The sequence below is a fragment of the Calliphora vicina genome, chromosome 3 (assembly GCF_958450345.1).
Source record: "Calliphora vicina chromosome 3, idCalVici1.1, whole genome shotgun sequence".
In the NCBI taxonomy this organism is placed as follows: Eukaryota; Metazoa; Arthropoda; class Insecta; order Diptera; family Calliphoridae; genus Calliphora; species Calliphora vicina.
In genome coordinates, this window is record NC_088782.1 from 65,021,951 (window position 1) to 65,046,781 (window position 24,831).

General features: G+C 28.6%; 1 protein-coding gene across 1 annotated transcript; it reads left to right on the top strand.

The window, feature by feature from the left end:
* Window positions 1–12,144: 12,144 nt before the first annotated feature.
* Tmhs (Tetraspan membrane protein in hair cell stereocilia) lies at window positions 12,145–24,517 on the top strand. The gene is made up of 5 exons (XM_065504020.1): window positions 12,145–12,371; window positions 20,878–21,011; window positions 21,098–21,224; window positions 23,602–23,844; window positions 23,909–24,517. The coding sequence occupies exons 1-5, from the start codon at window positions 12,230–12,232 to the stop codon at window positions 24,094–24,096; spliced, it is 834 nt and encodes a 277-aa protein (XP_065360092.1). The 5' UTR covers window positions 12,145–12,229; the 3' UTR covers window positions 24,097–24,517.
* Window positions 24,518–24,831: the final 314 nt, after the last annotated feature.

Here is a 24,831-nt window from a genome sequence, read left to right on the forward strand (position 1 = left end):
TTTGAATGACATTCAAATAGGAGCATAAATGTCGCTGCGGTAGGATCGCTCACCATCCATAGCAGACACCGATAGACTTGGGCAGTTCATGAAAGAACTAGTTCAAATCTAGACACCAATATAAACAAGAGTACTTCCCAAATATATACCCAGCATGTGATCAGGGTCCCCTTGATATCCCAACATATTCAACTGCCCAGCCATTCCTACTTCACTTCGTCCAATTGATTATGGACTAACCCAGGAGAAGTAGCACAATGCCTTGGCCTGGACCTTCAGCAAACACTAAAAATAAAACTTAATTTTACCATTAACAAAGACGATCACGGACAACTATTGTTTCAAGTAATGACCAAACAAATGTTTTTCAAGCTAGAAAAAAGGGCAAAAATGTCAAAGAAATTAACAGATTTTCACATGGGTTTCAATACCTATTGCTTAGCAGCAATAGTAACTATAGTTTATAAGAGAAAGGTGTGAAATCTTTGAAATATAAAAAATATTTCAAAATAATTTGTTATACATACAGCACTTGGGTGCGAGTACTTTATGTAGTACGTTTGTCAATGTCTGCCTAATGAAATGAGCAGCAAAGAAAATTTGTTATAGAAATGTTCAAATAAGTAAATGTGAAAGTATTTGCACCAACTGACTTTTTAAATGACTTTCCATAATTGTTACTTTGTTGTTACTCTTTTGAGTTGTCATACCAAATGAGCTGGAGATATCCTGCAATTAATACAGATAATGTATCTTTAAATGGATTGTTATTGAATTTGATGGATTTGATATCTTTTTACTTTCATTTTAAACTCAAGGTTGGGTAAAATTCCAAAAACTTAACTTAGAATCAGCAGCAGTAAATTATAATAAGACTAAATTAGATGTAAGAAAGTACAATTTGAAAATGTATCTGCTTACTGAATTAATATTCTAAGGCTGTGGGGTTAAATGGCAAATTTTGTGTATTTGTCCTACTTAGCAATTATTTTAAATAAAACTTAATTACAATTCCAATTAATTTCTATAAAACTGTGTATTAAACCAAAACTTTAATATTTTTTTATGGTTTCGTACAATTGTAATACAATTAAAATATGAACATGAGTTCAAAATGGATCAAATGTTACTGTGGCATAATAAATAAAAGCAAAAATGCAATTTAACTTTCACATATTGAAAATAAAATAAAATTTTGTATAAAATGCAAACAAAATATGTATGTTTTATTTGGTTTATTTCATGGAAATAAATAAAAACTAATTTCACAAAATGCTACTAATATTTTTCTGCAAACAAATACATGTATTAGAATGATCCGAAATTACATGGATAAAAGAACTCCCCATAAAATTTGTTCGCTTTATTCTAAATAGACGTATTGCAAAACAAATGTTTGGGTGATCACTGATCAGATATCATTGACTTGAACCGCTTTAATCAATTATAAACAATTTACGTCTGGTCTATGCAAACTGAAAATGGTAAGGTGGAAAGTATTAGAATAATTTAATTTTTAATTAAACTTCAAATTGAATTCATGTAGCATGGGTATACAATTTGAAATCAACTAATTTTTTTAAGAGTTAAGCTCAGTTATAAATTATTTTTATGCAGTAGTCTAATGTACATTCACAATTCTTCAATGAATTATAATAGTCAGTATTGAATTATTAGTTGCCGCTGAATACATTAAACAAATTATCGACTAAATTAATCTCAGACTCTCTAACCAATAAACGCTTTGGTTATACTGTTTATAGGTATACCCTACATTATTTTCTTTTATGTTTTTAAGTAACGTATTTAAAGAAATAAATTAATTTGTTTAAATGTACACGCAGAGAAAAAACATGGTTGTGGTATCCATAAACTAAGAGCAGCATATTATGATCAGATTTATGCTTGTAGTCCAAAACATATTGTGATCATTATTAGTATCATCAAATATCATAATATGTTCTGAAATAATCAAATTATGATATAAATCAATCATAATATGACCCAAAGTAATCATATTTATGACCCAATTAAATCATATTATGATCAAATGAAATCATATTATGATCAAAAGTAATCATATTATTATTAAAATTTATTTTTAGAAATACAAAATTTTATTTTAATAGGTTTTAGTTTTAAGGTACTAAATTCCCAATTAAAATATTATTGGTAAATTCACTGAAATTTATTGTTATACTCTAGGAAAGTGAAAGATAATATACAGATAAAACTATAGAGCGAATGGGAATTACAGAAACTCAAAATTTACTTGTAAAAATAAAACAGCTTAGACAAACACCAACACTCACAAATGCACTATAGGTTAAATGACTACTTTTTCTGTGCTAAATTAATAATGACTACACTCATAAAAAAAATTGAGTAATCCGTACTTAAATCAATCCGGAGCGGTGTCAATAGTAGGGTAAGTACGGATTTTCTTAAACCGAGTACATAATACTTGATTCAAGTACGGATTCATCAAGCCCAAAAATCTTAATTTTAGCTCTCCCTAAGTACGGCCGAGATTGAATTAATCTTAAAATGAGCTTGATTCAAGAATTCTAAACTTGTTTTAAGCACGAATTCGTACTTGATATAATCCAAAAATCGGATTGATTTAAAAATGTCCGAGATTGAATTAATCCCAAAATGAGCTTGTTTCAAGAATTCTGAACTAGATTTAAGCACGAATTCGTACTTGATATAATCCAAAAATAGGATTGTTTTAAGCCCGAATTCGTACTTGATGTAAGCCAAACTAAGATTGATTTAAGAAAAACACATTATTTTTTATTTTCAATAAATTTTATTTTGTTTTTTTTTTTTAATTTAAATTTAATACAATTTAACAATTATTACCTTGCTTAAAACGTTTGCCACGGAAGTCATCTTCTTCAATTAGCCAGTTGTCAACTTTGGATTCAACAGAAATTGTGTCGTCATCGACGCCAAACTATAGAATAAGATTAAGATTTGTTAAGTTATATTTGCAAAAATCTGTATTATTAAAGTCTTACCTGAATTTTGTCCACTAAAGCTTCTTCCAAAATTCGATTCGAAGATCAAGAGGAGGTATTGCTTCCTTAATGTTTTCACCATTGCAAGCTGTTGTATGTTACCTGAGAAGCTAAAAATGTACAAACAAATGAAATTATTTATAAATTCATTTATAATATTAACTATTCGATATTAAAGATTTACCCCCATATTCATAAACAATTTTCAAAGGTTTATAAAACAATATTTCCTTTGATAAATTTAAAAATTATTTATTAATATGAGGATAAATCATTAATATCGTATAGTTATTTTCATATTTTTTCTAAGTGACTGTACTTGTATTTTTGCAATAAGAAACATATTTTTCATTTTCATACCATCAGTTCATGGACAAAACGCAGTTATTTATACTAATACACACAACGACGCTAACAACAAATTGTGCACATGTAAATACATATATAGGTGGTTGTGTGCCTATAATATAGAGTCTATATTATAGACACACAAACATCAAGCACGAGAATTCTTAAACTAAGAACAAAATGCTTGTATTATTTGTTTACAAGTGCAAATTTTGTTGTTTGCATCTTGTGTATGTGTGTGTTAGTACAAATGAAAAAAAATATTTCTTGTTGAAAAAATTTGTATGTACATATGACGTTGTACCGTTATTTTGATTTTAAAGAATTTGTTGCAAATTCAACAGTCTATTTATAAAACATAATATAGTAAGCCAAAAGAAAACATGTAAAAAGAAACTTATGCAAAGTTTTCGATTGACATCTGTATTATGTTTTATAAATAGAATAACTGTATTATTTAAAAATAAATCAAAATAATAAATAAATTATAGACTTACCTTTTAAATACCCATAAACACTGGGCTGATGAAACTCCTGGAGAAGCTGAGCAGGAGGGTGTCTTCTTTGTCCGGAACCACTGCCTCACTCATATTTTTTTCACACAACACAAAAAAACACAAAAGACCGAAAACAATACAGAACAACACGGAACACGGAGCGCACAAAACAGACTGATGAAATTGCTTCTTTATTCATGTAACTAACCGACAGCGCGAGTAGAAAATTACTTTGAGAACAGCTCAGAGCAGTGTTGCCACCAAGAAAATTATAAACTACACATGCCTCATGACTAAATTACACATACGAGAAAAAATTACACGTGTAAATAACTTTTCGTGATTTCAATACGAGAAATTGTATAAAATTGTGATGAATATAAAATGTTTGTCACAGTGGACTCTGGGATGTTTGGACCAAATACGATCACTTTATTGTCAATGGACAATTTTCACTTGCGGTAATTTTAATTTATTCAGCAATTGGATACATGAGGGGTTTAAAGCAAAGTTAGCAATCTCTTTTTTTTGTGAATTTTTCTAATTTAATGAATTGTTGAGATCAGTCAAATATGTCAATTCCAAATACGCTTTTAACAAATATTAATCAATGTCCATTCGGAGATTGTTCCATTGGAAATTGTTACATTTCTATTAAAAATTTAACAATATTTAAAAAATAGCACACTGTTTGCTTTCGAATTTTAATTTATTCCTAATTTATATTAAGTGCTTGGAAATCAGTTTTGTTTTCAGTTTAAAAATTATAGCTCTGATCATTTTCCTTCCCAGTAAATACTTTAGCAGTAAAATCTTGTAATGTTTATATTTATAAAATTTGTAGTTATAAATTTGAAATAAAGCTTCCAAAATAGTAAGTCAATTTTATTGTTTATTATTTAAAACACAAACCAGACAGACAATAGCATAAACACAAAACAGCTCTTACGGGTATAAAAAATAACTAGTAACAATTTGTAAATAAATTTTTCTCACACAAATTCCTACGTTCTTGTTTTTTTCTCTTAAGATTGGCTAACGTTACCCCGAAATAACTGCAATTACCGTTACCGATATAATAGTTTATACCGTTATCTGTAAATACATTTACCCTTATTCTATAAACAATTTAAAATTATAAAAATACAAATTTTCGATTTGGGGTTATTTTGAAAATTAACGTTTTTCCAATAACAATTTGTAATAACTTGTAAAAATGTATAGTTATTGAATAGTATTTGTCGTTTTATATTTTTTTCATGTTGGAATTAAAAGTCTTATATATAAACTAAAATTTAGTTTCTACTACCAATATTACGCAAACAAAACTATCACAAAAGGCGAAATGTCCACTTGGAAAACCAAACATAGCAATCTTCAAATTACTTATCGTATTTTTCTGCAAACCTTAATGTTAATTTAGTTCAAACTTGATTCATATCTTCATCTTATATATAAATAGGACACACGTTTTTTTTGTGGTACACTTTTAAGTATGTTATTGTCCACCTATATTAATAAAACATATATGGTTTTCGAATTTCGGCCACCGGGCGATCCTAGTACATATAATTCCAGGTGCAGTGAAACTTTGGCCAATAATTGATTATGACTTTATTTCACTCCCACGCACAGTGGGAGAAAACCCTAATTTAGTGGAACTAAATTCGTATCTTCTAAACGCTTGGCCAAATTAATTTCATTTATATGGAAATATTGCAGGCAAGGAGGTAAGCTAATAAAGTAATGCAAAATGGGTACTTCTACTTCAGTAGAATGAGCGGGAGAGGCTGCTAAACTACACTACCTCGGAAGAAATTCTATACTATTTTGAATTGTAAGAAATTATTTTAATATATCTTTCAAAAAATTTAAATTATATAAGTAATTTTATTTATAGCAAGTAACTTTTTAATCTATAGATTTTGGACATTTACCCTATTGCCGGCATAGGTCGAAATATTCATATAAAATTAAACTTTTTTTAGTTTTATTAATAAGTTTATTTTTAAAAACGAATAACAATTATTAGTTTTGAAATGATTTTATTTCATTATTATAAATAATTTAGTTATAATTAAACAATGAAATAAAGAGTAATTAAGCTAACTAACACTTGTTAGAATTTTGTGAATTTTTATTATGAGATTTTTAAAATTTATTTAAGTCGACTAACTTCAGAGTAATAAAGTCATATGGTCTTATTTCTCAACACAATGTGTAATAAGGCCATAATTCCATTATACTGAGTAACAAACGAGTACAATATAATAAATATGAATACTAAAAATAGAGGATATAGCTACTTTTCCTCATATAAATGTACATATTTATTTCAGTCGGTTTTGAAATCTGAACAATCCATAATTCATTCATTCAATTAAAATCCAAAATATAGATAAAAGACATACATTGACAATATATTTTGGATATAATTGGAATTTAAAATTACACATGAATTACACATTCACTCAATTACACATGGGCTACACATCCAAGTTAAAATTACACACAATATGTGTAATTACACATGAAGTGGCAACACTGGCTCAGAGAGTAAATTTTATACCGCTCTTTTTCTATTATGGATCAATATAAGAATTTTTTTCTTATTTCAAGTTATCTTACTCTTAATTTGAAATTTAAGAATTAACTACTTGATTTAAATTCTCACTTGTACTTAAAACAAGATTTTCTTACTTAATTCAAGAATTTCGGTCTTGTTTTAAGAACATTTCCGCTTGATTTTTGTAATCAATCCCGTTTATACTTATTCTAAGTACAAATGAGTATGAATCGTACTTAAATTTTTAAGAACAATTCTGGCTAAATTTGAGTAAAATAAACTTAAATTTAGAAGTGCTTTTTTCTTTCTGTGTACAAAATCATGGTATTCAAACCAAAACCTTAAAGAATTTCGAAAGTAAGAATAATTATATTAAAAAAATGGAATTTAACCCACTAACGACCAAAAATTAACCCATTTACAATCATTAATGCAAACTTAATACATTAATTTATTTTAATTATACTAAAATTTTTGGTAATTGCTTAAATCTAATTCATTTTGTAAATTTAAATCAAAAAGGTCCTCTTCGCTTTCATTAACTTAATTGTCTTGGTGGCTAAAGTGAAATTCTTCCATGGGTTCACTGCAACATAAAAGTTGAATTACTTCTGGTAGATGTGTGGAACGTTTCCGGTTTTGTAAGCGCCTATCTAAAAATGAAATTAATGGATCTGAGGTACAGCTTAATATTAATTCGGAGCTTAAAAAATATGTCTTCTCCGCTTCCATTACAGCGTCTTCTTGCATCTTAAAAATTTTTCAGCAATATGAAGTAAAATAGATTGCAAAGAAACTTTGGCAAGATTGTCATTTGCTTTTAAAATTTCAATAATTTAAATTCGTGAGTGATTTTCGGAAGTGGGTTATATGGGAGCTATAACCAATTATGGACCGATCGTCATGAAATTAGGTCGTGTGATTATTTTCTTTATGAGAGTTGAATTTTCTATTGAATTTTATGTGTATTTCAACATTTTTAAGAGATTTATGCACGTTAAAGTTATTTTCGGAAGCGGGTATTATAAGGGAGCTAGACTAATTGAGGACCGATCATCATAAAATTAGCTGACGTGATATAAAATTTATTTGGAACAAAATTTGTCCAATTACGGGAGGAAATTTGTATGGGGGCTAGGTGGTTAATGGACCGATTTCACCCAATTTAAATAGGCTTCGTCCTTGGGCCGAAAAAATTATATGTACCATATTAAGGTGGGTGTTAGACTAATATTCTTAGGGTGTAGGGTATAACAAATTTATTGTTTTCGTTGTTTGCTTCTCCACTTCATCTGAAAATATGTTTACTTCAATTTTGTCAACTACATGTTTGAAAACAGCATAATTTTTTTTTTTTTGAATTTTCGTTAAGCCATATTTCAAACAATAACCTAAAAAAGATAGTAATAGCTGTTTTCGAATGCTAAAAATGGCTATTATATGTAAATGAAAATTGGTTTATAACATTTCAATATATTCATTTCTGATTTCATTTAATCTGCCGAACTTTGCCGAATAAAAGCATCCACGAAGTTACAATTTGAAAACTATCGCAGCACTTTTATGGTTATGTTAAAAAAGTGGATTTATTTCAAGCAAGTTAAACAATTTTATCACATTTTTTAACAAAAAACATTACTTACTTACTTAGTTTATTGTTCTCCATTTTCACTTTCTTGTTTATAACTCGCGAAATTTTGTTTAACTAAAAATATTTAAAAAATAATATATTTAAGTATAATTTGGTGAAGGGTTTCTAAGATCCGGCACAGCCGAATACATGATTTTTTTTTAAATTTAAAATTTATTTTTTTAAATTTAAATTTTTCGAATATATTAAATTTTAAAAACGATCCTATTTATTCGTTTGTGTTCCGATTATACCGAATTACTGTATAGAATCTCCTCGTCGAGCACTACACAAAACCTAGTCGTAGCTGTCTCTTCGCATTTAAAAATTAAATTTTTAACTTTTTTACCTATCCTACTCCAGTTTTTTGATAACAGCTGATCCCGATTTTCTCCATTTTGCTTTTATTGAACTAACAAAAAATGTATATGTCAAAAAAAGATTTGAATTTAAAAAATTTCAGTTTTTCGATGTATAAAGAATTTATAGATTTTGAAAAGCCAACTTTACATAAAATATTTTAAATGAAAAAAGTTGGAAAACTTTTGATACCGAGGGGAATAGGTCCATCCAAAAACGCCTATTTTTAGTATAAAATTCAACTATAGAGCTAAGATTCTTAAATTACATAGTTGATATCAAAATATGTATGGTAACTAGAGATGCTAAACGGGGAATCCCGTTCCCGAAAATCCCGGGGTTTTCGGGATTTTCCAAATCCCGTTTTTCATAAATAAATAGGGGAAATTGTCATTTTTGTGTGACTTTTTCATTCATTTTGACATTCTACATGCCCGAATATCGCAAAGTGATGTTCAGCAAAGTTGTTAAGCTTAACTCCTGCTACGATATAGTTAATAACGGAAAACGGTATTTTTGGTTTTCCTTGAGTGGGGCTCTAGAAAATCAATTCTTCAACTTTTTTTGTAAGTTATCTAACAAAACTCAATTTAAATCCTCTTCAAATGAAATTGATTTTATCTCAGATGAGGAGCTCGAACAAAATGAAAATATTTCGATTGCTAAAAGGCTAAAAGATATTATTAATATATGTAAAAACCCCAAATAACAATAACGAAACCAAATTATAATGTAGATTTTCAACTTGCAAAAGAAACGGGTTTGCCAATGTGAAAGATGTTTTTCGGCAGCAGCATATGTCGAAAACAAAATTCGTTCCAGAATGGCAGATGAAACCATAGATGCAATAGTACTCTTAAGAAGCTATTTAAAATAAACACTTTTTATACTAAAGTACGGTTTTTCACCAGTATGTCGATTTTTTTCACGAAAAATCGTATAGCAGAAACGCATTCTACGGAAAATTCTAAGAAGAAACCAGAGGTCTAAAATCAAATCCTATCGCATTTCGTCTTTTATCCAATGATATTTCAGTATATATATTTTTTTAATAGTTTTTTTATTGGATAAAAGACGAAATGCGCAAGATAGGATTTGATTTTAGACCTATGGTTTCTTGGGGATAATTTCATAGAATTTTGCGTAGATTGCGTTTCTGCTATACGATTTTTTACGTTTTGATCGTCCATACAAATCGACCCGGCCTAATGTACATACTGTATTGTTATTTCTTCTTATATAATGACTCATGCAAGTATTTTATGCTTTTTAGTGTCTAATAAAAATGAATTGCTAAATTTACTTTCAATTGTAAAGACATAATTATGTACGTTTATTTCTTATAATTTTCGGGATTTTAGATTTCCCGAAAATACCGAAACCCCGGGTCGGGATTTCGGGATTCTTTACCCAATCCCGAACCCCGGGATTTTTAAAAATCAGTCCCGATTAGCATCTCTAATAGTAACCCATTTTAAATGGTCCAATATGTTCTTAATCATGGTGTAAACGCTGGTACGGATATTATCGCCAACAAATTAATTAGGGAAAACTTATAATCTCACAGAGAATTTACCTAACACTGTTATTTTCATTTATAAAAAGGTTGTTAGGTAGGACACGTACTTTTTTATGATTTTATTGGCTATAATATCCACACCAGCGTCAGGGTTATCGGGCGCAAAGCCTTGGGGGACAATTTACAGATCCATTTCTCGAAATCAAGTTAACGCCAAATTTTGATTCAATAAATAGATGGTTGTGGTTGCCGTATGGCTCGTTACGCCATCGTGTTCAAACCACATCTCGCCCGGATCAATGTCATTCATATTTTGAAACAAAAAATCATTGATGGTGGTGCGGTAACGATCTCCACTGACCGTAAAGTTTGCGATAAAACAGTCGTCTATAAGTTGCGCGAATCGTTGACTGATTTTCAAAGTAAATTTGGATAAGTTGTTCAAGCGTTAATCTATTCATAAAGATTTTCCAGGGTATATTGATCATAATTGTCAAAAAGTAAGCGCAGTATAACTGTTGGTTTGACATTTCATAAGTAAGTTCTACAGGGCTAAAAAATAACACTCTTTAGATGGTCATTATGCAACTGAAAAATCAAAATCTTAAACTGTATACATTTTTAACAAAATCGGTGGACTACTAACTTAAATGAATAAGTTAGTAGTCATTATACTGAAAATAAATATTTTAAAAAATAGATTTTTATGTCAGCAACATCATTGAAAACTAACAATACCTTTAACTACTGTGCATTTAATATATGATTAAAATAAAAATATACAAACAATAAATGAATGAATGTTCATGAACCAAAAATTCGTATATAATTTTTTTACATTTGACAACAATGAAAAAAATTTATAAAAAAATAATAGAAAGAAATAATCTCATAGAAATTAAAACTAGTTTTATTTCTAAGCAACAAACATTTAAATAGTAGTTTTTACATTTTTATAAAAAGTGTGAATCATTAGTTATTATCAGGGAAACCAAAATATGCAAATGCATGTTTTTTCTGGTGAGTCTAATGAGCACATGGATAAGATATTTACACGTTTCAGAACTATTTAAGAATTTTGGCATCGATTTGTTAGTGCATATTTTTGCATATTTTACCCTTAAATGCATATTTTTGCATATATTTGTTTTAAGATCATATTTATGTCATATTTTTGCGTTTTTAGAGCATATTTTCCTGTTTAATAGCATATTTTGACTTTATCAAAAACAAATTTTGTCTTACTTATTTTTCGCTGTTGTGTTACAGGTTTTTATTTCCTTTGTTTAAAATTCAAAATTGAAAAACAAATTTAAAAATACTTTTTTTTTTTTAAAAATTTAAAAAAAAATTAAAAAAATTTAAAAAAACAATTCGAAAATTTTTTTTCCAAAAAATTAAAAAACTGAAAGAAAATTTTTGTTCACCTAAAAATATTTAAATTTTTTATTTTGAAGTATAATTAGGTGAAGGGTATATAAGATTCGACACAGCCGAATTTAGCTCTCTAACTTGTTTTAATATAAAATAAGCACTATTTTAATAATAGCTCCATCTAAATATCAAATTTTAGTTCTAATTCAAACTTAACCGTTCTAAGTGTTAAAGAAATATTGTCTTTTAAATTTGCGCCTGTAACATCAGTTCATTCAGAACATTTTTTATGTATAAAAATGTTTTCAGATCCAATAGACAACGATTTTTATTTGAAAATTTAAGTCAATTTTTTTTGGTTAAAAATTATGTAAAAGTTTGTTTTTTAAGAGCATATTTTTTAAATTTTATGAGCATATTTTAAAGTTTTTACTGCATATTTAAAACGCTTAAAACGCTTTTTATAGAGCATATTTCCGGTTTCCCTGGTTATTATTAATATAATGAAATCAAAAGATCTAAAGAAATATAATAAAATGATTGATTGTGATAACTAAAAGAAATAAACAGTTTTGTTATTTTTCTATAAATAAAATAAACTCAGTAAAAGAAATTAAAAATCATGACAAATCAAGGGAAAGACTTAAAATACTTAAAGATCGATGGCCTGTTTTATAATAAAATAAATAATCAAAGAAACAGTTTTATTTTCAATTATATATTTTCTTTTACACATATTTATATCCGTACGTACATTTATTTCCATCATTCAATGTTATTTTTAAATCCTATTTTCTTTTTTTCTTTCTATTTACAATTTTAGATCACCAGATCACAGTAACATACTTACTTAACGTTCTTAGAAGTGTAAAGAGCATTAGAAATAGAAAACATCATCATTATTATTGAAAAATGGGTACAAAAATCGAATATGTCGATACAACACATCTGTATGCCACCAAATACATACGCAACTCAAAAGCCATTGCGGTACTGTGGGCCATATTTACAATTTGTTATGCCATCATTGGAATTGTGGCATTTGTAACACCAGGTAATTAAATGTTCCCATTAAATATTAAATATGTTTTATTATTTTTACACTTTTCTTTAACACTTGTTGATGGTACAGAAAAATATTATTTTACTTTTAAAAACCTATTTTATTTAAATTTTTTTGAAGAAAACATTAAATTTGTCTTGTAATTTTGAATTTTTGACGCTTTGTTTGCCAAATAAGGGCTTTCATATTCAGCATATTAAGTATAAAGATTTTTGTTGATTTAAATTTTGCAATTGAAATAATAAATGTCACGTTTTATATAGATTCAAATTTTTGCACGAAACTTTTTATCTTTAAGTATTTGAAAATAATTTAAATACAATATAAATATTAAAGAGATGATATCATTTTTGTTTATTAAATCGGCAGCTAAAATTCCAGAAATTATTTAAATTTATTTAATTGCAGTAGGTAATATTGATAAATGTGACAAAATAAATAAGAATTGTTTGTCTTTTGATTACTTGATTTTTTTGTTACCTTTTGATTTTAAAATCGTTGTTTAAATACTTTGCATACTGAACCGCGTTTCTACAACTTGTGAAAAGTTTTCGTAACTTGCGTTTAAACTGAACATATTTGAAGTAAACACAAAGTCAGAGGTTTGCTCTTACTCACACTAGGTGTGTTCGCGTACTTTCCAGTAAAAAATATCCAGTAACTTTATTTTAGAGAGTAAAAATAAATTACTCTCAATCTAATAAAATATCCAAAAAAGTACGCGAACAACAACTTGTAAAAATATGTTGTATTTTATTATAAATCAATTTAAAACGTTTGTTTTTTGTTATTTTACTTCTTTTCTTTGCAAATTTTGTAAGAAATTGTATTAATTTTCAACTTTTTAGTTCTGTTTACATTTGCAACCACATGTTTTAAACACAATTTTATATTGATATTTTTTACTGGACAAAAAATGTCCAGTAAAAAATATCATGTTCTCTATCTACGAACTGTCACTTTTAACACTCCCTTGCTCTCGTTACAAGTTTTTAAAAGTAAACGAACGGAATCCCGTAACTTCCAGTGATAATTTGTACAAATTATCATGTACGCGAACACAACTACTGTGTTTGACTAGACTATAGTTAACCAAACTCTCACAACAATAGATTTGCTTCGTATTTTAGTGTTACGATGTGCGTACACTGAACCAAATTTCTTATGAAAATATCCTTCACTGGCAACAGTTGTAAAATAACTCATGTTCGTTTTTTAGTTTCACATATACTATAAGAAACTCACACATAGACGGTGCCCGCGGGCGTACTGCTGGAGACCAATGAACTAGAGCCAATAAACAGGGTTGTCAAAGAAAATTAGGTGTATTTTTCGTAAAAGAAACTCCAAAAATTAATACTCCCACTGTGTGAGACAGAATCGAAATTTTTTGGAAATAAATCTGTTTATAAAAGTGGCATATTTAAACCCGACACCACCATAGTGGGGAGGGTATAATGCGTTTGTGCAGATGTTTGTAACGCCCAAAAATATTGGTCTAACACCCACCTTAAAGTATACTGATCGTCTCAGAATCACTTTCTGAGTTGATTAAACGATGTCCGTCCGTCCGTCTGGCTGGCTTGTTGTCTGTCCATGTTAACCTTGTGCGCAAATTACAGGTCGCAATTTTGAACATATTTCGATAAAATTTGATACATATAATTTTTTCGGCCAAAGGACCAAGCCCCCATACAATTGTCCTCCCGAAATTGGACTTTATCGGTCATAAATGTTTAATTTATAAAGGTATCTCCACAAATTCCGCTCCAAATAAGTTTTATATATATATATATTAGAGTGACAGCCGATTTTTTTTTTTTAGATTTCAAAAAGTGCCGGGTGGAATATTGTGACACTAGGCCTAAATGTTAAGTGCTGAAAATTTGAGCCAAATCGGGCAACGATTTCTGGACGCGCATCGAGGTCAAAGTTCAGATATATGCAAAATTTTACTGTTAATATGGAATAAATAGGTGAAACTCGTTAATTTTCTGCATTGTTTTCTAGAAATGTGTAGATTTATTTATATTAATGAATATTACATTAAAAAAAAATTTTTGGAAATTAACCCTGTATCTCCTTTGGTTCAAAATGACCCAAAAACTGTATTATCGCCAAAATTAGAGAAAAATGCAAATTTTTCAGTTTTTGAAATAATTTTGCTACTAAATAAATACTTTTGCAATTGAATGCAAAAGAATCGAAATATGTACGTAATTATCATTGTAATGAGATATAAATTACAAAATTTGATTAAAAAATTTTAAAGTTATTACAAATTCCCCAGCCCATTAACGTGTTTTAGGCCACTTGAACAAAAAATTTAGGAAAAAAATTAAGATATTTCGAGAAAAATTAAAATAAAACCTCATTTTTACTTAAAATATGTCCATATTTACTTGTATATGAGTTTTTGTCTTCGTAGGATACCGTTAACCTATTCGAAGGTATGGCCAAAAAAAATAATTTTTTTTAACGGCTGTTTCAAAACTCCATTTTCAAATTTTTAAAAATTTTGTTAAACAAATTTCAGATTTTTTCGATCATCACATTGGGGTTTATTGAGATCAAAATAGGGAATAAAAATATGAAAAAATTATGTCAATACCTCTTACAGTTTTTCCGTACCTGCGATTTAAATTTTGCGTTTTTCAAGAAAAACTAATTTTTTGTCCATATTTGGGCGAATGAGTCCAATTTCCTTACTGTTATAAATTTTAAGTAAAACCTATTCATAATATTATAGTCCTTGTAATTTTAAATATGTTCCGAAAGTTTTACTAAAATCGGAAAACGATAACCTTTGAATCGTGAAGGTCAAAGGTCAAATTTTTCAATATTTGGAATTTCTAATGAAAATATAGCGATATGTTATATACTTTTGGGCCGATTTTCATGAAACTTGAGGAAAATATAACATGAAGTCCAGAATTTAAAATCACAGCACAAAAATGGAAATTAACCCTTAGCAGCACTTGGGGTCCAAATTACCCTCAACTTTTAAAATCACGAAAAACACAACAATTTTGACCCCAAGTCCTCTTAAAGGTTAAAATCCATTTTTGAACTGTTGTTGTAAATGCTAGACACCATTATATATTTTCCTCAAGTTTCATGAAAATCTGCCCAAAACTATATAACATTTCGCTATATTTTCATTAGAAATTCCAAATATTGAAAAATTTGACCTTTGACCTTCACGATTCAAAGGTTATCGTTTTCCAATTTTAGTAAAACTTTCGGAACATATTTAAAATTACAAGGACTATAATATTATGAATAGGTTTTACTTAAAATTTATAACAGTAAGGAAATTGGACTCATTCGCCCAAATATGGACAAAAAATTAGTTTTTCTTGAAAAACGCAAAATTTAAATCGCAGGTACGGAAAAACTGTAAGAGGTATTGACATAATTTTTACATATTTTTATTCCCTATTTTGATCTCAATAATCCCCAATGTGATGATCGAAAAAATCTGAAATTTGTTTAACAAAATTTTTAAAAATTTGAAAATGGAGTTTTGAAACAGCCGTTAAACAAAATTATTTTTTTTGGTCATACCTTCGAATAGGTTAACGGTATCCTACGAAGACAAAAACTCATATGCAAGTAAATATGGACATATTTTAAGTAAAAATGAGCTTTTATTTTAATTTTTCTCGAAATATCTTAATTTTTTTCCTAAATTTTTTGTTCAAGTGGCCTGAAACACGTTAATGGGCTGGCGAATTTGTAATAACTTTAAAATTTTTTAATCAAATTTTGTCATTTATATCTCATTACAACGATAATTACGTACATATTTCGATTCTTTTGCATTCAATTGCAAAAGTATTTATTTAGTAGCAAAATTTTTTCAAAAACTGAAAAATTTGCATTTTTCTCTAATTTTGGCGATAATACAGATTTTGGGTCATTTTGAACCAAAGGAGATACAGGGTTAATTTCCAAAATTTTTTTTAATGTAATATTCATTAATATAAATAAATCTACACATTTCTAGAAAACAATGCAGAAAGTTAACGAGTTTCACCTATTTATTCCATATTAACAGTAAAATTTTGCATATATCTGAACTTTGACCTCGATGCGCGTCCAGAAATCGTTGCCCGATTTGGCTCAAGTTTTTAGCACTTAACATTTAGGCCTAGTGTCACAATATTCCACCCGGCACTCTTCAAAATTTTAACAAAAATTTTTTTCCATACAACTGATTGTCACTCTAATGTATATATACAAAATTCATGTCACCAAATTTTGTTACGATCGGTCCATAATTAGTAATAGCTCCCATATAGACCCGCTTCCGAAAATAACTTTAACCAATTATGGACCGATCAATTTGGTACAGCGATTTTTATATAAATAGGTATATTGAAATTTTTTGTTCCGAATTTCAATTTGATAACTATATTTGTAAGAAATTTATGAGGGTTATTTATGAAGGTTAATGTGTTTTTCGGAAGTGGTCTTTGTATGAGCCGATCTTGATAGAATTCGTTGCAGTGACTTTTGTATACATGGTGATTATTTGGATCGAATTTCAACTCATTAGCGATATTTTTCGGAAGTGAACTTTTTATGGGGCCTATGGTCAAATATGGGCCGATCCACGAAAAATTTAGCGGAATTTTCTGTGATTACTGCAATTTTTTAGGCATTTATAGTGCATATCACCATATTTCGGGAAGAAATTTGTATGGGGCTACACATAGAAAACAGATTCGTGTTCACAACTGAATTTGTTGCCAATCGAATGATTCGGTTGTACACATAGAATTTTTCGGTTCTAGTGCCAGAAAATCAGTGGATAAAGAAGAATTTCGATTGAAACAATCAAACATTTATTACAACTTCTAAAATTTTTTATCTACAACTGTAAAATTCGGTCACAAAACCAGAATCATTCGATTGGTGACAAATTCGGTTGTGAACACGAATCTGTTTTCTCTGTGTAGCCCCATACAAATTTCTTCCCGAAATATGGTGATATGCACTATAAATGCCTAAAAAATTGCAGTAATCACAGAAAATTCAGCTAAATTTTTCGTAGATCGGCCCATATTTGACAATAATTATTCGATTAACCGAATAATTTCTATTTAAATTTTAAAGTGAAAAAAAAACCACGAATTTTCTGTACTTATTTAAGTATTTTATTAATAAAATGAACAAAAACATAAAAAATAAACGAAACATAACAATTCAACCAAAAAGTAAATAATTTTCTTTAGTTTTAATAAAACTCGACTTGGAAAAAAACTCTCTCGAAAAAACTAAAGTAAGGCATGACAAAGAATATCCAATATCTGAGTTTTTTTTTTAGTGTTTTTCTAAGCATATAAAATCTTCCATTATAGCATTGAGGTCCTTTTTGGATTTTTTTAGATTTTAAATACTTTTAATAATTTCGATAAGTTCAGATAAAAACTCATTTCAGTAGTGATTTCAGTTTCGTTTATTATCATGCTCTCATTCGACAAATACATGTCGATGGCTTAATATAGAAAGGTCTTATCTCATTTTTCTAAATCGGGTTTTTTACATATTCTGGTAGACAAAACTCAAGTATACCTCCCTTAAAAAATTCAGTTTTCTATGTTGAAGAATAACAGATTTAGAGTAATTAAAAAAAAAACACTAACTCATTTCAAAAATGGTTTGAAAAAAACCCCTAACTCATTTAATGTTGAATGCATATTTTTTGTTTTATATTAAAACAAACAACTTTTCTAAAAGTATTTTTTGATATATTACAATTTTTTAGTTGTTAGTTTTTGGCTTTAACTTTCAGATTTTATTGAGTTTTTTCCTTCTCCTGTAAAGTAACTAAAAGTTGAGGTACGACCTTTCTAAGCCATCGAAGTAAATTAAATATGTCAGTTGTTATACTCACTGAACATGTTTCTTGGATGTTCGAAAAAATATGTAATGTTGTATTTGAATTAAAATGAAAAATTAATACAAAAAAAATATGTTAAAGTGCAAAAAAACAGAAATTTCGGTTAATCGGTTAATCGACACAAATTAATCGGTTTATTTGTTATTCGAAAATCGGTAATTTTGAATTATTCGAACAGTTAACCGACCAAATTTAATCGGTTACCCGATTAACGGTTATCCGATTGAATACCCTAATATTTACACAAATAACAAAAAATATGTGAAAATTATCAATTTTTTTCGGTTGTATCATATTTTTGTTCATAACGTTTATGTATTTTACACGTGAGCGTGTTTTACACAGACGGACATGGCTCAATCCATTTAGAATTTCATAAGGATCAACAATATCATGATCAATCACCACTTATGGTGGTAGAGGTTAACCTAGTGCATTTTTACCAAAAATAAATATTACATTATTTAAAGGAATATATTATGTAAAAGTAAAATGTTGATGAAAAAACAAGTTAGAGTGCTATATTCGGTTGTACCGAATCATAAATACCCTCTACCTAAATATAATGGGAAGTAAAAAAAATGCTATTGGGTGTATGACTTAAAAATGTGGGATTGTTAATAGATGGTGTATCTTTTGAACGTTATTTTTGTTTTAATAACTTATCTGTCTCACTTAGTTATTGAATATTATAGTGTAAACAACAAAGTTTTTTCTGCTTTGAAAATGTAAAATTTTATACCAACGAGACGTCATATGCGGGAAGTTTTGCTTCACTTCATTAATTTGAAAAAAAGTGCAGCAGAAGCACACCGATTGCTCACCAAAGCTTATGGTGAATGTGTTTCATCGGTTTCAACGTGCGGGAAATGGTTTGTGCAGTTCAGAGGTGGTGACTTTGACATGGAAGAAAAAAAACATCGCCAAGGCCAGCCAAAAAAGTTTGAAGACCAAGAATTAGGCATTATTCCTTGAAGACTGTTGTAAAACTCAACAAGATCTTGGGAGCTACTCAAGCTGCAATGTTAAAATGGATTCATCCAAAGCGGGGAAATTTGGTACCACTAATTAAAGCCGATAGACATTGAAAGATGATTTTGCATGTCCGAAATGATGCTTTGAACTCTATAAAAGAAAATGTTTTTTGATGAAATATGGATCCATTATGATAACTTGAAGCGTATCTGAAGTCCGGTCAACCAGCCGAATCGATACCAAAGCCAAATATCCATTGCTCTGTATTTAGTGGGAGCAAAAGAGTTAGCCAGTACAACTTAAACCATTCAATATAAAAATTATCAAAAATAAATAAATTTATTCAAATATTGTAAAAATTTATTAAACATTATAATTGGTATTTATAAATTTATCCACTTTTTCCGGAACTCCTCCCATTAAAGATTTGATAATTGCTTCCATTACCTTTTAAGTCTACCAAGACATACATTTTTTCGCCCGTTATTTTGCTTCTAAGTTCTTTATCGCATTGTGATCTGGAACTTTTTGAACTTTATACGACTTTTGCTCTACGCACAAAAGAATCAGAGAATTTAACTTTACGAGCTGATTTTCTGATAGAATTGTTCGGTGCTCTTCGAAAGAGTTGTTCGACTTCTTTTGTCTTACCAATATCTTTTAGACCATTATTTCTTCCTGATGCAGGTTTTCTTTCAATGTTAAAGTCTTCCTAATATTGTATAATGGCTTTTTGAAACAGTGTGACGATGAACCTTCAGATCTTTTGCTATTTTTTGAAAGTCCAAATTGAATTTTTTTGAAAACTTTTATTTTTTTTTTCACGTACTTTTTTTCGCTGTTTATTTTGACCGAAATAACAGTTGAAAATTAATGATTTAGAAAAGTTAATATCTGACATATTTTTAAAAGCCAATGTGTTTTAAAAAATTAATAATTTGTTGGACCAGGGATAAGTGTTGGCTTTAATAGTGTGTATAAGTTTTTTTTACTCACTCTTTATCTATTATGACCAGACCATCACATCGAACCTTTACCTTTCGTTTGAAGCGAGATTTCGCCGAAAACGGCCAAACCGTAATATTCCATTATGACAAAGCTCGGCCACATATTGCAATACTTGTTGAAAAGTATTTAGATTAATGTATTTATAGTCCAGACCGAGCCCCGTCCGACTAAAAAATATTTGTTTCGATCGATGCAGAAAGCTCTCTCTGGGATACGCTTCACTTTGGAACAGAGTATCCGATATTGGCTTGATTCGTTCTTGTCATCCAAAAGATGAGCAGTTTTTTTTTTTGGCTCGGAATCCATATGTTGCCAGTAAGATGTGAAAAGGTCATAGTTAACAATGGTAAATACTTTGAATAAATTTATATTGTACAAATGTTTCAAAATAAAGGCTAACAATTGGAAAATATCCCGCATTTTTAAGTTATACACAAATCTAGATATATTTGGGTCGAATTATTTTGGAATTATCCTACAAACTTAACTGTATAATAGGGTGATTCTAAATGTAATAAAACTTTAAACTTATCACATCTTAAATTTAGAATAAAATTTGATATTTCATTAACTATTTTTAAATAATAATTTTTGCATCATTTACAGAATGGGTGGGCGATCCCGACAATGAAAGTGCTGGTCGTTTAGGTCTGTGGCAGGTCTGTCAAAAAGATGAAATTTTCGACAACTGTAAAAGAAGATGGGAAACCATATTAACGGTGCCAACATTTTCATTTCAAGTAAGTACTAGATAAATTAACACACTTCAATATTTATTTATAACAAGTAAAAAAAACAACTTTAAATTTGTTTTCTCAAATTTCAGTTGGCCACATTATTTATGGCGGCGTCCGTTGTATTGGCCTTATTGACAATATGTTTCCTAATATTTGTAATATTCATGAAATCGACACGAGTCTTTCATATTTGTGGTTGGCTGCAAATAATATCTGGTATGTTGTAAATATTTAAACATATTTAAAAAAAAATCTATATTATTTACTTGATGAGTAATGTGCTTGAAGATGAAGTGAATGTAGTTAGTTGGATATATCTACGACTAGATATAATTAGTTTAGGTTTCAGATGATTGATTTACAAAATTACTGTCATCAAATTTTTGTTGGTGTTTCTTGTTTTTTTAATTGAAAAGTTTACATTACGGAAGTTTTTCTTAGCAAATAAATATTGTTGACTAATGAACAATTTTTAAGTGACACAGATTTTTATTTGCTTATTTTCTTTTAAACAGAACTTCCATTATTAAGCAGTATTTTGTTTTCAATTTAAATGAAGGTTTCTAAATCTAAAGTTTTCTTGGAAAAAGTTAATGAAATAATGACAATTAAAATTGAGGTCAATGTATTTAGTTGACAAAAACAAGAATAAGTTAAGCAGTTATTAACAGTATTTACTTAATTTATGGGGGATTTCTTTTGAAATCGATATCTTGTAATCGGGATGATGATATCGTTTTATATGATAGTAATTCAGACACAATTTTTCAACAATATCGGTCAGAATTCTTAGAGTTAGAGGGGGTCAATATTTAACATTTTGGCCAAAGAGCTGTTTTTTTTTGTCATCCATGTAACTTATTACATATCGAGCCCTTAGCGCCAAATTATCGTAAGCGACATTTTCTAAATTTTTTTTTTATTGCAAAAATTTAAATTTTATGGTCCGACTGATGTTTTAGCGTTCACAGAATATCAAAATTTTTAATAACTTCAAAATTATAGGGGGTAAGATTTTATCATAAGTCAATGTTTACATTTTACAGTAAACGAATTGTGGTATAGAAAAAAAAGAGAGAAATAAATCTGTAACTTCTAAATGGTTAGATTGATTTGAATGAAATTTCACATGCGCAAAGAAGAAGAGTTCTTGAGTTTAAGTTCTGAACGTGGACCTCATTTGCCCACCAGGGCCACGACCAAGGGTCCTTAAAATAGGACACCTCGGGTATATTACATTTTTAAAATGATCCCATTTCTTCGGTTTGTTCCGATTTCAAAAAAAATACACACATAAAATCTTTTCATTGAGTGCTACAAAAGACCTAGTCGTAGCTATCAATTGTCTCTCTTATAGCTTAGGAGATATTCGCATTTGAAAGTTAAATTTTCAACATTTTTACCCAATCTACTCCAGTTTTTTGATAACAGCGTATCCAAATATTTCCCGATATTCTCCAGTTTTCCTTCATTGGACTAACAACATACGTATGTGTCAAATAAGAAAAGAAATGTTTACAAATAATGACTAAGTCCAAAGTTATATGCATTTGAATTTAAAAAATTTTGAAAAGCCGATTTTTCGCTAATTTTTTTGGGAAAAAATAACTTTTTTTCTTTTTAAGTTATCGCAAAAAATTTCTAAAAGGATGTATAAGGAATTTATACTTTCTGAAAGCTAAGTTTTCATAAAATATTTTAAATGAAAAAAAAAATTTAAAATTTTTGTTACCGAGGGGACCAGGTCCATTTAAAAAAACACTTATTTTTTATGTAAAATTAAACTTTAGGGTAAAAATTCTCAAATCGCATATTCGATATCAAAATATGATAACCGATTTTAGATGGCCCAATATGCTTTTAATTATTTTGTAAAGGATTCCGATAACTCCGACCCTGGTATGGATATTATAGCCAAAAAACTAAAAATTACCATTTTTGGGATTTTTCAACTCTTTCTTGGGAATTGCGGGATTGCTGATAATAAATTTTTAAAATTTGTTTTTGTTTTTCCATTTTAAATAGAAAATTTTACATAACTGTGAAATTTCATTAAAAACTATTCATAAATAAATATTTTATTTCAATTCGAAAAATATTTTTTTGTCATATTTTTCAATAAAGTATTCTATGAATTTTTAATTGTCAAAAGTTATAAATATTTTTGAAAAATAGACAAATGCTTGAACGATCGCATCATAAAATTTTTAATTCTATGTATAAATTTCAAAATAATCGAAAAAACCTTCTCCTGTAAAATTTGTGTTTTGTCGCTTACGATAATTTGGCGCTAAGGGCTCGATATTGTTCTTAGCAAAATGTGTCCCAAACAGTTTAGATAGCTATTTTTTCTATCTATCGAAAAAAATTAAAAAAAAAAATCAAAAACTGTTCTAACTTTTTTTTTTTTTCAAAATTAGCCCTTTTTTAGTTAGTTCTATCCAATATAACTAACTTTGGTGCAAATTTCATTCCGACAACAGTAAGCTTGAAATTACTTTAGTCCCATGATTTTTTTACCCCTTTAATTTCAAATTCCTTGGTGTAATAACAGAAAATATGATAATGTTTACTTTTCCATTATTATTTTTAGCTCTCTGCATGATTATTGCCTGTGGTGCTTTTCCCTTTGGCTGGAATTCGGATGATTTTCGTAAAATATGTGGACCAGATGCAAATCGTTTCGAATTGGGCTTATGTGGCATTAGATGGGCTTATCCTTTGGCCATAATTGGCTGTATTGATGGTGTGGTTTTAGCTACACTGGCATTTATATTAGCCACCAGACATGTACGCCTGCAACCCGATCCACTCTATCAAAATTCTTTATACAAAGGTAAATTACCTCAGCCTTTAGTACTTATAAAATAACTAAATTAATATATTCCTCTCCATTTCAGGTGAAATCAACAACAGTTACATTACCGATGCTGTCAGTTTAGCTGGCTCACGTAAAAATCTCAACCTACAACCCATTCTGTTGGTGGCACCACCCGGTGATGATACAATTTCTCAATTCTCAAGTCGAACACCGAATCATCATCGATACAATAGACCCGAATATCACAATTCCATGCATCAGTTCTAGTAGACTTGGTAGATTCTCTCTACTCGTATTATTATTAAATAGTTTTAAAATTGTGTATTTTAACGATAAAACAACTGCCTTTTTCTTGCAATTAACTTGTAACGTAATGTAATGTAATTTTATTACAAACTCTAAATGTAGAGTACTATGTATGTATTTATATAAGTGTTGTAACATTTTGGACTGTTATTTAACTTTAAAACGTTTTTACGTACATTTATGTTTGTATTTATGTATGTTTTGTATGTATTTATCAATATTTTATTTTTTTGTTTCTGTGTAAAGTGTAAAATTTTTTTTGTATTTTAATGTAAAACGTCTAATGAACAAATTTTATTAAGTCTTATTGAGTGTTAAAGTACGAGTACATTTAATTTACAATGTAATCAATAAGTTAATGAATAAATTATTAATAATTATATTGATGCCTGATTTATTTTCTTATCCTTCTAAACATTTAATTGAATTCTAAATTCAATTTGATACGAGTATATTAAGTTATACTTTGCAGACTCAATCATATTGATAATCCAAACGTATTCGTTGGCTTATTGTACAAACATGCTAAGTCCACTATTTATGAAAACTGATATTTTGTCCTCAATTTTTTCATCACTCTTCATATTAATATGCTCCTGATAATATGTTTGAGGGATTATTTCTTTTTCACATAAATTCCTTAAGTCTCTAAATGTTTGAATGAATGTAAATGATATTAATTTGTCACGTTACACA